Source organism: Pseudoliparis swirei, chromosome 8 (assembly GCF_029220125.1).
Source record: "Pseudoliparis swirei isolate HS2019 ecotype Mariana Trench chromosome 8, NWPU_hadal_v1, whole genome shotgun sequence".
Lineage (NCBI taxonomy): Eukaryota > Metazoa > Chordata > Actinopteri > Perciformes > Liparidae > Pseudoliparis > Pseudoliparis swirei.
The window spans coordinates 11731694-11747342 of record NC_079395.1 but is presented as its reverse complement, the minus strand read 5'-3'; the positions used below and the strand labels follow the sequence as shown (position 1 = coordinate 11747342).

At 44.5% G+C, this 15649-nt stretch overlaps 1 protein-coding gene across 2 annotated transcripts; it reads right to left on the bottom strand.

Moving 5' to 3' along the window:
* Positions 1-58: 58 nt before the first annotated feature.
* Positions 59-9165, bottom strand: nr2f6a (nuclear receptor subfamily 2, group F, member 6a). Of its 2 annotated transcripts, XM_056420436.1 has the most exons (6): positions 8455-9164; positions 7412-8146; positions 5840-5934; positions 3543-3871; positions 3114-3360; positions 59-2279 (listed from the first exon to the last, which is right to left on the bottom strand). In XM_056420436.1, exons 2-6 carry the CDS (start codon positions 7678-7680, stop codon positions 2005-2007), a joined length of 1215 nt encoding a protein of 404 aa, XP_056276411.1. In that variant the 5' UTR covers positions 7681-8146; positions 8455-9164; the 3' UTR covers positions 59-2004. The 2 variants fall into 2 exon arrangements, with proteins under 2 accessions (XP_056276411.1, XP_056276412.1); XM_056420437.1 differs by having other exon boundaries at positions 3543-3868; positions 7412-9165.
* Between the last annotated feature and the right edge of the window lie 6484 nt (positions 9166-15649).

Here is a 15649-nt window from a genome sequence, read left to right as displayed (position 1 = left end):
TGTAATTACAACACTTTTTCAAGTGGTTTGAAAAAACAAAAACATAAAAGACACATCGTCATCTTTTGATTCTTTTAATAACGTTGCCATACATAGAATTTCAAAAACGTAAGAACTCAGTAACACAAAGATAAGAAAACATTAATAGCATATTCTTCTTTTTTTTTTCTCTCAATGACAAAGTTTTGTGAGTTGTTGCCTAAAAGAAGAATTATCCAAACAACGTCCGAAAGGCCCGGCGGCAGATCATGAAGCGGCGTTACATCCTTCCACTTCGTGTTTGAAAACACTAAATGCTAATATGTTGTACTTGGAGTCAATTTCGTTCTTTCTGAATAATATTTTACTTGTGATTTTGTAAACTCACCTCTTGAAGTCCTGGTGAACCATCAAATCAGGGCCCATCTCCTTTTAACTTTCACAGATAGTGTAATGCTTTGTCATTGAATGCCTCCAAGTGCAGTTTTCCACCAGGTTTCGCCCCATTACAGTTTCCCCTCACATCATTCACAACAGTAGAGACTCTGTCATACCAGCTCACATGGCATGAAGATAAGCTTCTTTTTTGACATCTAAACAGATGACGGAGGTATTTTTATGTAAATATATAGAAAAAAAACATTTAGGAGTCAACAGTGAAAGCAATACTTAAATGTTTAAATGAACCTCGAGTTACATAATGCAAAAGAATGAAACAGTCTCCACTTGGAGATCCAAAACAACAATTGAACATGCAAAAAGACAAAGTTGGCCTCAATATTTACACATTTCAATAAAAATGTTAAGGGGTTATGACCCCGAGACAGCAATGGTCGCCGTAAACTGGTATTTAGTTGCGTCGGTTATAAACTCTCACCACCAACTGTAACTAATTCATACATCTCAATTTGTTTGTTTAGTTCACGACAGCCTGCCGTTTCCCCAACAATATCTTTTTTTTTTTTACTAGATCCAAACAATGCATGATAGCTGAATTTACCTTATTCAGTCAGTCAAAACTCATATTACAAACACAGGAGTGAAAGTCACTTTGGGGATCTTTTTTAAAAAGATACTAAACGGATGTTTGTGATGCTCATTTCATATTTGATGCGGTCCAAATTCATAATGAATAACAAGGCAGTTGTCAAAAAGAAGGCGGTTTCTGGCGAACGACATTTACAGAGGTTTGTGTTTCGGAAATATCAGACTGAAGCATTCTGATGTCTCCTGAGGTATTACTCCACTCTCAGGGAACAACAGTGAGCCCTGTGTGATGGTCAGGCAGTCACAAGAGTCCGTGTCTCTCTTTCTCTCTCTGCTTATCATTCAATTAAAAAAAACATCTCAGAGGATGATATGATAGACTTTGGTGATTTTTCCTTGGTTTTGTTTTCGTTCGGTTCCATTTGATTGGCTGCTTGGCTTCTTCCTCGGTGCCGAGCCGAGAGAGCGCTGAACTCAATGAAGCCGTCACTTTGTCGTCTATCCAGTTCACCAATGTTCACTTAGATCCAGTTTAATCATGGTACCGTAGTGTCATAGTATCAGTGTTGTGATTAAAAAGGTCACTGTATCACAAATGGTGAGCCGGGGAAAATGAGCCCTCTGTGGGGAAAATGTTCAGTTGATTTTCAGCGACGGGACCGTTTTGTCCTCTAGATGTTTTTGTAGCAGGGTGCTGCTGCCCTCTACATGAAACGGCAGCGTCTTTAGTCACTATGGCACGTGGGTGGTGACATGACTGGCCGCGGTGGCCATATCGGAGCCCAGCATGAACAGCTGTTCTCTGGCCGGAGACCTGGCACCAGAACGACTCGGCTGGCAACAAGACACATGCAGCCTGACACCGGCTCCTCTCTTCACTGAGGCAGAGGGCTCGCTTCATGAGGGAATAGAGCGGTTACTGTACGTATGACGGCCAGCTGGCACTGCAGTTTGTTAACCACGCAGATGGATAGTGATGAGTCAGGAGGTCTCCTGTGGGTCATTGTCGTCACTAATCCCAAACGGGGGGGGGGGGGGCTACTGTCCCGGGACATACGGCCAACTGATTGAGCTTCCGGAGAGCTGCATGTCACGGATCAGCGTCTCGATGGGTGTCTTTCCTACCAGGCGCATGAAAAAGAGCTGCGAGATGAGGCTGGCGGGAACGGCGCGCAGGGCGGGGAGGCGCAGCAGCAGGCGTCCGAATCGCTGAGGCTGACTCGGGTACTGCATCCTCTCGTACTCCGTCAGAGCCACCTGAGCCTTCTCCTGCAGAGACTCCACGTGGACTGGGTCCGTTAGACCACAGGCGTCTGAGAGGGAGGGAGAACGAGGCGGTTACTTCATAGTGTGGGCGGGTTACATAAAGGGTCGCGACGAGCCGAGAGGAATGTTGAAATCCCAGCAGAGAATGTGATCTAATGCTTCTGAGGGGAACACATTCACTTGTCGTGCGTCAGCACTATACAAATGCAAAGAGTAAAACCAATTAAACTCTGAACATGTTTGTTTAAGCTAAATCTAAAAATACACAGTGCTGCCTAATGATCAGTGACAGCAGTACATTATACAGCACATAGTGCATTACTGCATTCTCATTAATATACCAGGAGATGGTGCCATAGTAGGTAAATTAAAATCTTAAAGCTGCATATTTACCTGCAGTTTTCCAGAAACTCATTAATTTTAAGATCTACAGTTGCTGGCCTCTAATGTGCTTTTTCAGACATAATTTCTGTGTGTTAAGTTCCTCTCACGGTTGTCTACAAGAGAGACAGCGCAGCTATTTTGCACATTCCGATCGGTTTTCTAGTCGTGCTTATCCCCAGCCTGTGAATACAGAGCTTTAATATCTTCTGTGGCTTTGCGGGAGCTTTGTCAAGTCGGAAAACATAACCCTCTTGATGACATCAGCTTTTTCTCAGCTTAGTCTCAAAGTCTGCACATCTAACATAAAGCTTTATGTTGAGTTTGAAAGATTTGAGAGTTTTCCGGGCAGAGGGATCTGATTAAAGACACTATTGCGTTGCTTTATGGGAAATTAAAGATCTAGTGTTTTTGGAGATGCTGAAGACTAAATTTCAAAACACCTGAGCTGCAACTACTCTAATTTTGACGATTCAAAACAGAAGAGCAGCAACAATCACCTGGTGAGAAGAGCGCGATGGCCTTGAGACAGCTGTACTCTGCAGAGTCCACCTGCAGCCGGGTCAGCTTGTCCACCTGGTCCTGGAACACCCTCACCTGGTCCATGAAGGACACCACGCGCTCAGCAGACATGGGCGAGGAGTGGAAGCCGGCCGCGGCCAACAAGGGAGCCATGTGGAGTGGCAGGGCCGACTGGGCCGCGTTGAGGATGAACAGCTCGCTCCAGCTCAGCCTCAGCAGGGCGACCTGGGATTTGTTAGTGAGTTAATCAGATTTACCTACACTGTCATCATCCATTCTTTATGTCCACTATAGTCATTGTACATTTATGTTTTGATGTGGACAACCTATCCCGTTACCATCTGATAACAAGGTAGTGACACCCAAACACATCAAACCGGGTTTGAAATCAAAACTAATCCACGAACCTGGTCTGACACGGGCAGCTCGGGGAAATAAGGGATGCTTCTGGCCCACTCCACGGTGCTGAAGAGGAGCCTGGCAGCCAGTTCACAGATGTTATCAATCCCCATGGCGTTATCTGGACCGGCCTGTTGGTTGTACTGGTGTCCAAACCGACTGCTGGGGTACGGCTCGGCACGCAGCAGCTGGGAAATGAGCTCCGACACCGGCTGACCGCCGCCACTTCCTCCATTGTTGTTATAGAAGTCGCCACCCCCAAGGCCGCTGGCGCCACCTATTGGTGTGATGGAGGGGCTGAGGCTCGGCTGAGGTGGGATGCGACCGCGTTGAACTGCTGTAGTTTAGTTGGGGTACAAAGGGGAGGAGAGGAAAGGACAGGAGGACACAGGAAGGAGATGAAAGCAAGGGGTGGTGTAGTAGATAAAGAGAGGAGACAAGGGTGAAGGACAAGGGGAGGTACAGGAGGGGGTTTGGAAAAGAAAACAGAGAGAACAAAAATTTAAAACGGAGTTCAGCCAGTGGCGCATGTCAGATTATCAGCAGACTCAATTCAAAAACTATTCTTCAAGATTAAAAAGGAGGCACAATTAAGCCAAGACTGACTCCTTTAAAGCCCCATAATGGAGTTTTTCCCTTTTAGCGCCCCCTTCAGTTTTGGAGGTATTTAACGTTTACTTCAGTGTCGTAAATACCCAGTTACGATAGATGCAGCCTCGCATACACTTGTATTGATGACCAGACAAAGTCAGAAACCAAGAAATGATGTCAACCGATAAGGTAAGAATATTCAAAGATTTTACATAAATATGACTGCATAGTTTTATTCATTGTGATATCGGAGATGAATGCTAACATAACCAAAAGAATGACAACATTTAGTTTAGATGAAATACCGATCGCGTTTTCAGCCTATATCCGTTGTTTTCTAAATGTTTGAATGTGGAGTACGTGTGATCGAATACAATATTGTTGACAACACCAAAAAGCTACATATTCATAATTTACATTGGAACGTGTCATTCATCACAAGAGACTTCGCTTGCTTCGCCCTTATTCTGTAGCTGCGAGCGTGGACTGGCACTATATGACATTGCGTAATCACTGCCAGAAAGCAGGTCGAAGTACATCCGCCCCGGATCGGGCGGCTCCAGAATCCTACATAGCGGAGTTATTTCCCCACAGACCCCCGATGGCAATAGCGGAGCCGCAAATCGCCATATTAAAAGTCATTGTAGCGGCACAATTTTTTTCAAGCTGTTATTTTAAGGTACAATTGTTGCATAATGTTACTTTAAGAGCAGCATGAACGCGAGGAGAAATATTCTCGCGCTCGTCAGGCTAGATGAAGGTTATCTATGCACATAAAACAAAAGCCTCACGCTCCATTCAAATTTTAAATATCTGAAATATTCATTCTGGAGGAGAGATACAACTTGCTATAGCAGAACTCTTACTATACCCCAACTTTTATACACACAATTTATCTTACGCTCAAATCCCCATCGCCGTGTCAGACAGCGTCACTGGTGAAACCAAGGCAGCAGGGAAGACGACTGACTAAAGACAAGAATGAATTGATGTGGGACGCATCGGTCCTTGAGCACGACACTGATTCCCCTCCAGAAATGCTGCTCTGCATCCGACCTCTGGCTGGAGGTGGTCATGAGGAGGCAAGGAGCCATAATGTGTCTCATTTGCATACTTTACGATGTGCGACACATCAGATACCCTTGTATTTAACAATCACAAACCTTCATTTAAACTACATGATTGGTTTTCTGTGCATCCATCACCATTATGCATCGCTTCAGGTGAAATCCCCATATTGGATTCTGACTGATCGAACCAACTTGGCAGAGGGTTTTTCTGTAGCTTCAGCCAGAGGCTTAATGCTCTGGGACACAGGTGTCTGAGCACGGCATCCCTCTCAGCCACTCGCACACCGGCACTAGATTAAGCCACTTAGTACACGGCATTGAGCCGACATGCATGGCTTGCTCAGCCATGACAGGGCCGAGACAGCAGACATGTGTGCCCCTTTCTCCGCACTGTGGAGCAGAAGAGGCACGACAATGACAAAGGCCAATTTAACTAGGATTGATTTGATGTATTATGCATCTTCTTAGAGCCGCTGATTGAAGTAATGAAACTGCTCACTGAAGAAATATCACTTACTTTTTTTGTTTTACACAATTCAATTGCAGTATTTGCAATACTGCACAATAACAATGCCAGTGTGCCCCACAGTGTCTACAATCCTGTTCAAAGGGATCAAATTGGATGGATCAGGGTGGACAGATACCTTCTTTGCGCATGCCAACACGGAAACACTTCTTCAGTCGACAGTACTGGCACTGGTTCCTGTGGTGCTGGTCAATCTGACACTCTCTGTTCGTCCTGAGAACAGAAACATTTGATTCAGGAGCTGTAGGAGTTGAAGCTGTAGCAAACCTTTTGAGCTTTGGGAACTGAAAATAATGATTTTGTGTTAATGAAGTGTCAGACTGTGATCTGCTTTTACCTTAACGAGTAGTTTTCTGATTTGACCCTGGTTCTCCCTTTTGATCAAAACTATCCAAATCTAATGCCTAATGTATAACCAATCCTTCTTTACTCCTCCGTGATGCAAAGTCTTCACTTCCTATTGAAGTGCTGTTGAACATTAATATTGCATCATATTTACTATAAGGCCACAGGCAACATTACCGTGCTTGGATAGCAGATGATTGTATCCTTCACTTTTACTTCAGCAACGTCACTTCAGTCACATACCTCAACTGTGTACTGAAGTACAGCCGTAAACAAATTAGTTTATTAATCACTGACTCAATAAACCCCCCAACATTTTTAAAATCTATTGATAATCAGTTTATGATGTCAGTCTTTTCTCAAGAACACACCTGACATTCTCTGCATCTCGTGGTTTTTAATTTGTTGGCTGCTGCTTTTCATATATAATTTAAAAGAAAAAGTAACATGTGGGACTTTTTTGGTCAGCCAAAACAAGCCATGTGAAGATATTACCTTGCGGTTAGAGAAATGGTCAAGTTGCTCAATAGTTATTGGAAGTCTATAGACTTAAATTATATAAATTAATTATTATAATGTATTTTTATGGTTCATAGTCAAACAAATGGAACTTAAAACTGTATGTAAAAAGGAATTAACAGTCAAAATAATCATTTAAAAAGCAGCCAAACAAGTATACATCATAGCTCTCTTAATGGATTTCTTATTTTAATTTTAACTTTTTGGATGTGGATATAGCTCTAGATTATAGAGACATCTATATTCATGGTTCCCCATGTGGCATGATTTACAAACACACTGTAGCAAAGCGGCAATCCACAATAAACCTGCAACACATTACACAATTAATCAATTAATTGTTTGCTCCAGAGCTGATGGTATTGTTTTATCTGACCAAGAGTCCAAAACACAAACTATATTCAGTGTACCATCATAAAAGACAGAACAAGCTGAAATTATCTCATTTGAGGGCAAGGCTTGGCCTAATGCTCAAATGATCAAAATATAAATATGTAATTATAATAGAAAGATTGTTTTAGCTCCATCTTAGACACCTCCTTTGACAATGTATGTTATGCGTGTGGCTACATATGAGAGATAATATGTAACCACATTGCTTTGTGTAACTGTAAAAGATATGCAAACGGTTAACTTGCCTAAATGCATGATTCATTGAGGAATATTTCGTTTAAAAAAAATGTATTAAAAAGCATATTGAGCACGAAATTGGAGGGAAAAATGCATAGTAGTGTTATGAGTTCAACATTTAGGCTACCATTTCAGCAGTGGTTTTTAATCAGACCACTAAACGGAAGAAACACAATTCCCACAATGCACCTCTCACCTGCAAGTGTAGCTGAGGTTGCGCCTGACGCTGCGCTTGAAGAAGCTCTTGCAGCCCTCGCACGTGAAGACGCCGTAATGCTTCCCGCTGGACTTGTCCCCGCACACCACGCAGTCCACCACGCACGACTTGTCCTCGTCTCCGGCCTCCATGTCGCTCCCTCCCGCCTGGGGAGAGCCGTCTTCCTCCTCCCCCCTCAGGTAGCTCTTGTCCCCCAGCCCGTTGGTGCCCCCATTAGGATCTCCCCAGCCCCCACTCACCATGGCCATCGCTTGGTTACCGAACCACGGCGGAAGAAAACGGGACAGGCAGCCAAGATGTCTGGCTGCTGTCAAGGTAACATCAATTTGAAAAAGTCCAGCGTGTGTTCGCCCTCACCTGGAGATGATCAGTAGTGTCTGCTCACCCGTGCTCTCATGTGTCAAGTCTTTTTGAGCAGGCGCTTTTCAAATAAAATAAGTCCTCAAGCTAAATACAGCCGGCGTCCATGACACATTAAATAGGCGACAGCATTTAGGAGGAGGGTGTTTGGAGAATAAGAAAACACCAGAGCCGTCCAGTCTCCTCCCACTCCACTATGACCTGGAACCAGTCTGCAGTGTGGCAACTTTTAGTGTGGCATGCCTGTGGGTTGTGATCCCTTCTTCTCCTCCGCTGCCCGGTGCGTCTCGCCCCGCTGAAGAGCAGCTGCGCGACCACGAGCCGGCGGACGGTGTCACGCGCCAGCCGGGGAACCTTTCACAGGAAACACCGAGTCAAACACGTGCAGCACACATCCCCCCCAAACGAGGGCAGCAGAGAATGGCCAGCTAATGACATGAGGTGACAATCTCCCCTCTCACACACACGCGCGCGCACTGAGTCTCTGTAGCAACAGCAATGGCTGAAAAAGGACCTCTGTGTAGCTCCCTCAGCACATGCCTGGAGAGGCTTCGGCCGCCGCTCTTAAAGCCCTCACGCTCAACCCGTCCTCGCTCCTATAACGCGGCTGTCTGCCGATTAATTCCCCTCTCGATGCCGCTGAATGAAGCCGTGGCGCGTACCTCGGCGTGGCTCTGGAGAATCAACCGGCTCTGGCTCTAGAGCTGCCTTCCATCCAGCGAGGCGGACACAGCGCTCCTCTTCGGCCGTAAATCCCGCCCGCGGCAGCGTTGTGACCCGCAATGAAGACATCACGCACACACGAGTCCACGCAACAACAACATCGCTTTCGTGTGGTGGTGGTGGTGGTGGGGTTCTTCCTCTTCCTCTTCTTCTTTCTCTTCCTCTTCAGGGCAGCGGCAGCAGACGAGGCGACGTGGACCTGCTGCTCTCGCCTTTTTAAAATGCACAAGTAGATCCTCAACACGAGTGATCGCTCTCGCTTCCCCGCTCGTTGAGCACTCCGCGTCGCTTCCTTCCCAAAACAAAAACAACAACACAATCAAGGAAGCAGGCGAGCGTCCGTCTGCTCAGCCCTCCATAGGTCCTGTGGTGCTCTCCAGGCTCTCAGGCAGGCTTCTCTCCCCCAGCCTTTTGTCAGTACTTGCCCACCAAGAACTAATGACTTGCGGCCTAGCCCGGTGTGCTGCTTTTCGTCCGTGTGTGTGGTTGTGTGTGTGTGTGTGTGTAAAACCTTTCCCTATGGCTCAAGCAAACGGGAGGTGGGGGTTGAAGGGACGGGTGCTCCTCTCCCCCTCCTCTCTCAGGCTTCAGAGTCCACAAATCAAATTATGATTGAAGAAAATGGCCACAGTCAGACAGGCTGGACTTCTCAGCGTTTTTCTTCTTTTTTCTCCTCCTCGCCCCTCTTTCCCCTTGTCTGTTTTCATCCAACCTATTTGTGTGTTGAGAGAGAGATCAAGCAAAGCGAGGGAGGGAGGAGAGTGTGTGCAGAGGGGGGAGGGGGCAGTCTGTGTCTGTGTGTGTGTGTGTGTGTGTGTGTGTGTGTGTGTGTGTGTGTGTGTGTGTGTGTGTGTGTGTGTGTGTGTGTGTGTGTGTGTGTGTGTGTGTGTGCTTCCAGGGATTTGACACTGCTATTCAAGCTCTGCGGTTTCCATGGTGCTGGCTGCCTTATACGGCCATTGGAGTCAAAGAGCAAAGAGAGTGGGCTGTGTGGGGCAGTATGCACACACACACACGCATGCGCTCACACACACACACACTGGAAGGATGTGGAGGATCTCTCTCAGAGATGCAGAGAGCATGACCCCAAGGCCTCAAAAAAACCTCCGACAATACCAGATTACCCCGAAGCAACAAATACAAGCAAGCAGAGCTCCTGCCCTTTTGTCTTTGAGAAAGCAATCAAATGTTGGGGGGGGAAGTTTCGGCATTGCGGTACACATTACAAGACACCGCGCAAAACGTCAGCGAGCTGAGCTTTATTTCTCAAAGGAAGGCTGTATCTTTCCCATTTGAATAACACTTTGATGTCACATGTGTGGGAGCAGCCCGCTCGAGAACGGCTTATTGTGCGGGAGATAAAGGTTACAGTTTTGTGGTCATTGCTCATTTGCTCAAGGCTCTCCGTCTCAGCGCTTTGTGAAGCACATCGTGATTTGTGATCGAGGTTATCCCGAGAGGTCAAACCGACTTTCACACCCCTGTAACGCTAAAAAGCCCAGGGTCAAATGCAGATAAAGGGGCGGGGAGAACGCACGGCAGCCCGGATAAGAGCTTTAAGAGATAATGACGAATCTGCTTGTAAATGTGCAGCTCTTTCTTCGGGGGGGGGGGGGGGGGATCACTGTTGTAGATATGGGGAGATGAAAGTGTCCCCTGAGAGATTCCCTACATGCTACGCGTTGTCTTATCTACAGAGTATTTACAGAGATTTTAAAGGCATTCTTCCCCCCACACACACACACTTATACGGCATTCCTAAATCTAAAGCCAGCTTTACCCCCTGGAGAACTGTGAGAGAGACAGACACGCATTGTCCTGGCCATTGTGCGGTTAATGGATCATCAGAGGGTTGAGTTTGTGTGTGTGTGTGTGTGTGTAAGAGAGAGAGTTTGTGTGTGGGTGTGTGTGTGTATGTGTAAGAGAGAGAGTGAGAGTGTGTGTTAATTTGAATGAAAGTCCCTTTAATTAGGCCACTGTGCCTGCTTATTGTGGAAAAGATTAGGCTTGTCAAATAAGGGGTGCTTGTAAAAGAGTGTGTGTGTGTGTGCGTCGGTCTGTGTGTGTGTGAGTGTGTGAAAAGATGAGATAAACACAGCTGTTAATCAATAGTTTTGTCTTAAAATAGTTTTGTTGGTTGCCTTTTGTTTTCTCGACTAATAGTAGGTATCATCTCAGTCATCATTCAACTCAAACTCTTTGAGTCACTTTTCTGATTGAACGCATACGTTTTCTGATCACTGATGTCTGTGTCAAAAGCCTGAGCATTATACTGGAGTTAATTTCAATTTTTTCATTTATTTCAGTCACATTCAGTACATTTGAGCTCTCCGGTACGGATAGGCTCGCTAATCTTACTTTAACGCTGCTCCAATGCTCCTGGGGATTTCAACTCCCACACACTGAACTTGTTCCATGTCGACATACATGTAGGTTTACCCTCACGTCGCCAAATTGCAGCAGAATATGGACAATTAATCGGTAATTTACAATCAAATATCATTTAAAGAAACGATACACTAAAAGAGATACTGCACATGCCTCTCATTACCACTTCGGGGTGTGTGTCTGTCTGAGAGATACCCCCGAGGGCGGAGCGACGTGACCTTTGAACCAACAGTCAGGAATGTAGATGCTCCCGGAGAGTAATGCAAAAATGCAAAACCGCAAATGTTGCAAAAAGATGTCCGCCAGGCTGCCAACCCAACAGACATACAGGACGCACACAGAGACACCGCAGCAGCTTTAAAGTGACTTGCAGCTAGTTTAACCAAATCGTAAACATTTAGCCATTCGTGGTGCAGGATTGGTTACTTTACCACCGTTGGCCTCAAGCGACACACAGATATCCGTAGTGTGGTCCCTCAAATATATATATATGATACCCCCAAATGCTAAGTGTATCAATGTGTTTCACAGCTGAAGTCAAAGTGGAACGACATTAAACCCAAGTTACCCAACTACATTGCCCATGACTGGTTTATGTTGCACTGCATTATATCCAGTGACAGATTGAGTGGCTATTAATAGGAAGGCATCCCATGTCCAGAATATATAACCGGCAAGGAGAGCACTACCTCCAAGTCTGTGAAAGTGCCTTAAACTTGCACTATTTCTACTGGCCACCGGGAGGCGACTCCTCAGGTTACCAAAATATTGTCCGATTTTATGGAAGTCTGTGAGAAAATGACCCCACTTCTCACTTAATTTAACACCTCAAGAAACCGTGTACATATATGTGTGTCATCACAATCTCTCCTTTCAAGTCTTCAAGACAGCATGGTGGTCAATTAGTTAATGATTTAGAGTAAATAGACCATTAGTAGGGTATGTTTTAGGGGCGTGGCTACCTGGTGATTGACAGGTTGCTCCCCCTGCTTTGTGTTTTTTCTCACATTGTACCCTTTTGGTTGGCTAAAAACCAAGATTGTGACGGCAATAACTTCGCCATCATTTTAACTTTGATCGATTTGAAGACAGTGTTTAATCATTCGGAAGCTAATTTAACACAAACATAACACTCAGAAATAGATTTCAGATTGTATACAAACCACATCCTGACAGATTGTTCAGTACATAAAGTTGAAGATGGCGTTTCTATGATAGCCCCATCCTGCCTACACGAAGGTCATCGTGTGTAGCTTTATTTCAAAGATGGAAACCTGATGGACATTTGTGTCATAAATAGCACCCCTATTTTATTGTTATAACCCTAATTAAGACAGGAGTTATTGCATTGTTTTAGCCTGTGTTAGTTTTAACTAGATGTACCTAATAAACTGGCAACTGAAGGCCGTTCCGCCTGCACCATAAAGAAATCATGATGGACACAAACCCACAATCTAACTCAAAGACCTGATCTCTATTTATTTTTACAGTGTCAACTCTCTCTCTGGCTTCTTTCACTGCTGCCCTTTTAAGTCACTTCTATTTCTGGTTTCCCAGGGTTACGTGTTGAGTCGTTCACCACCAGCAGCAGTGAGAGTACATGGAAAAACAATTCTACTCTCCAGCAGGTTAACACACATTTGTTTGCATCACCATGTTTGTCCATGTCTCTGCCAGAAGTTTTGAATTATTTGATCGTACACCTCCAGCTTCACGATGTTGCCTTGCCATACCTTTTGCTCTAAAAATCAGCTACATTCATTTTACATTTTGAATTTCACATGTCATACATATTTTTATTCCCGCACAAGCACATGTTTGATCGAAGCTGATACATTTTTAATTGATATTGCTCTTACAATTACTAGAATTTTATTTGAGATTGGAGCGGGTTTGAAGTTTTCTAGATTACTGAACAGATATGGATTTGTTTCTTGGAAGAGACCCCAGCTTAATTTATGTGTCTTTAAACCATTGATGGTATATACAAAAAAAATGTGTAACTTAAAGTTTCTATTGTGTTTTTGTGCAATGTTTTTTTTAAACCTTTAAATCTTATCAGTTGCCCTGTCTGTCATATTTGAATGAGTAATGCTGGGCTTCAAATTGTCAGACTTATTTTATAAGACTCGAGGATGTGTCATTGAACCCCATCCTTCCATCCGTTGGCATTTGTGGGCAGGTCCAAACACAAATCCCCCAGCTATTGATCCAGTTAACATTTTAACCATTTAACTTAACCTTTAATGTCTGTTACAGAGGACAAATACGAAACCTTGTGTCTAAAGTTCGGCCAGCCCTCTCCCAAAGGCATCCACAGCCACCACTGTAATTTAATCTCAGGGTGTTACTGTGTGTGTGTGCTCTCAACCGCATCAGCATATGGAAAGTAGGTCGTTACTTAAAGTAACCAGGAGGCAACCTTCTCTCTGGCACCGCGTTTTCACCACGCTCTGATGGCTGTCAAATGTTTAGAGTTACAGTGACAGCTTCACCCTGAGACCACAGTGACCTGTGACCTTTGAGGAATGGACGAGCCTGGAAACAAAAACAGAGGCCTTTTGTGTGGGTCAAAGGGAAAACATCTGTTGGGCTGAGGACACAGAGAAGAGGGGGATTAACTCTCAGGATTCATCATTAGGTCATTTGCTCCCATCAGCCACCTCTAAAGGAGGTGGCTGATGGGAGCATGTTGGAAGCCACTGTACAGCTCATTAATATGACCTTATTTTACCCATTAATGCTCCAGCGGCCTCTAGGCTCAGCAGGAAAAAAATATTTTAAAAAGCAGATGAATACAATATGAAGGAGAATTTCCTTAGTATGAATGCTGCAGTCTCTCTTATCACATCACCACAGGAGCCACTGGTCACAGTGAGTCTTTCATTTTTGGATTGAATTGGAGCCAGAATAAACGATCTGAGAGGATTGCACATCGCAGCGCCCGTTGAGAAAATCCATTTGAACAATTCTGGCTTTGATATCATTTTGCATTGTCATGATAAATTAATGTCTGAAGCTTCTAACCCCACTGAAGCCGAAGCATAGATAACAAAAGAAAGTATTTTCTCTCTCTCCACTTAAAACAAACTGGGCACACTTTTTAACACCATGTTGTTTATGTATCTGTGTCTGGTGGTCGACTCAGATATTTACCACTTCCCACGTATCTCTCAGTTACAGAGACCCCTTTATTCAGGCTAGCCAGGGGCGGACTGGGGGAAGAAGTGGCCCGGGCCGGGAGTTAATGTCAGACCGGCCCACCCAATACACGACGCGTTGCTCACTCAATGCATCGCACGTATCGACCATACCCATGCACTTAACAGTATTTTGGATGGATGAAGAAATTACATCATATATGTTTTTTTAAATAACATTTGGATCCACGAAATTGCCTGGATGGACACAAGTAATAAAATGATGCTGCTCTTGTAACACTCCAAGGTAGGTGTAGTTTGCTCGATGAATGTGCTTAACTCTGGGCTAGTTACCCGAACCCTAACCCAGATGGTTATACGTATAACTACAGAGCTTTAAGGAATGAATGTCAGTGGAGAAATACCACACAATAAAGAAACTGGAATCAGAGGGTAGAATAAGTATGAACTAGAATGGGCACTCGGTAGAGCGCATACCTTCGCATATCACAAGATTGGGCATTGAATTATGAACATTTTGGCATTAGTTGCATGCCAATTGGACAAAAATTTATCGTGCTATGGTAAAAAAAAAGAGTTTGACCTTTCCATGACCTTGACCTTCACCTTTGACCCGATTGATCCCAAAATCTAATCAAATGGTCCCCGGATAATAACCAATCATCCCACCAAATTTCATGCGATTCAAGAACATTTTGACCTGTTCATGACCTTTGACCTTGGCCTTTGACCCGATCGATCCCAAAATCTAATCAACTGTTCCCCGGATAATAAACAATCATCCCACCTAATTTCATGCGATTCGGTTCAATACTTTTTGAGTTCTGCGAAAGATTTTGATCTGTTCATGACCTTTGACCTTGACCTTTGACCCGATCGATCCCAAAATCTAATCAACTGGTCCCCGGATAATAAACAATCATCCCACCAAATTTCATGCGATTCGGTTCAATACTTTTTGAGTTTTGCGAATAACACGCATACAAATAAATAAATAAATAAATACACGGCGATCAAAACATAACCTTCCGGCATTTTCAATGCGAAGGTAACTATATTGTAGAAATTAATAGAACAGAACATCAGTGGTATGATTTTCTCACCGTTCAGCATCTGTAAAACATCTGTCTGAGTATCCATCAGCATAAGAGCCTCCAGGTGCTCTGAGCTCCTGAGCCTCTTTTTGATATATTTCAGCATCCAAAAGCTTCGCTCGCATGCTGTGTGACAGAGAGGGTAAGCAGGAAGCTGTGTGCAAGGCCGATGATGTGGCATCTGTCAGGACTCAGAACTGGGTAGCAAGAGATTGGACAGTCCTTGCAAGATGCACTTTTTGTAAACCATCTCTGCCTCATCTTCTGCATCCTCCGGCGCTGGTTCTGTTGTCTTGGTTGTGTACTCCTCAAATATTGATGCCTTCAGCCTATCCCACTCTGTCCATGATTCGATTGTGGACCTCAATCTTGTATGTTGTTTCAGTCACAAACTCATCTCGGGACATCTCTGGTCAAATCCTCCAGCTCTGCTTCTGCAGCCGCAACCATCTGATGAGCTCTCAGGATGTCCATTCCACTTGTCTGACGGT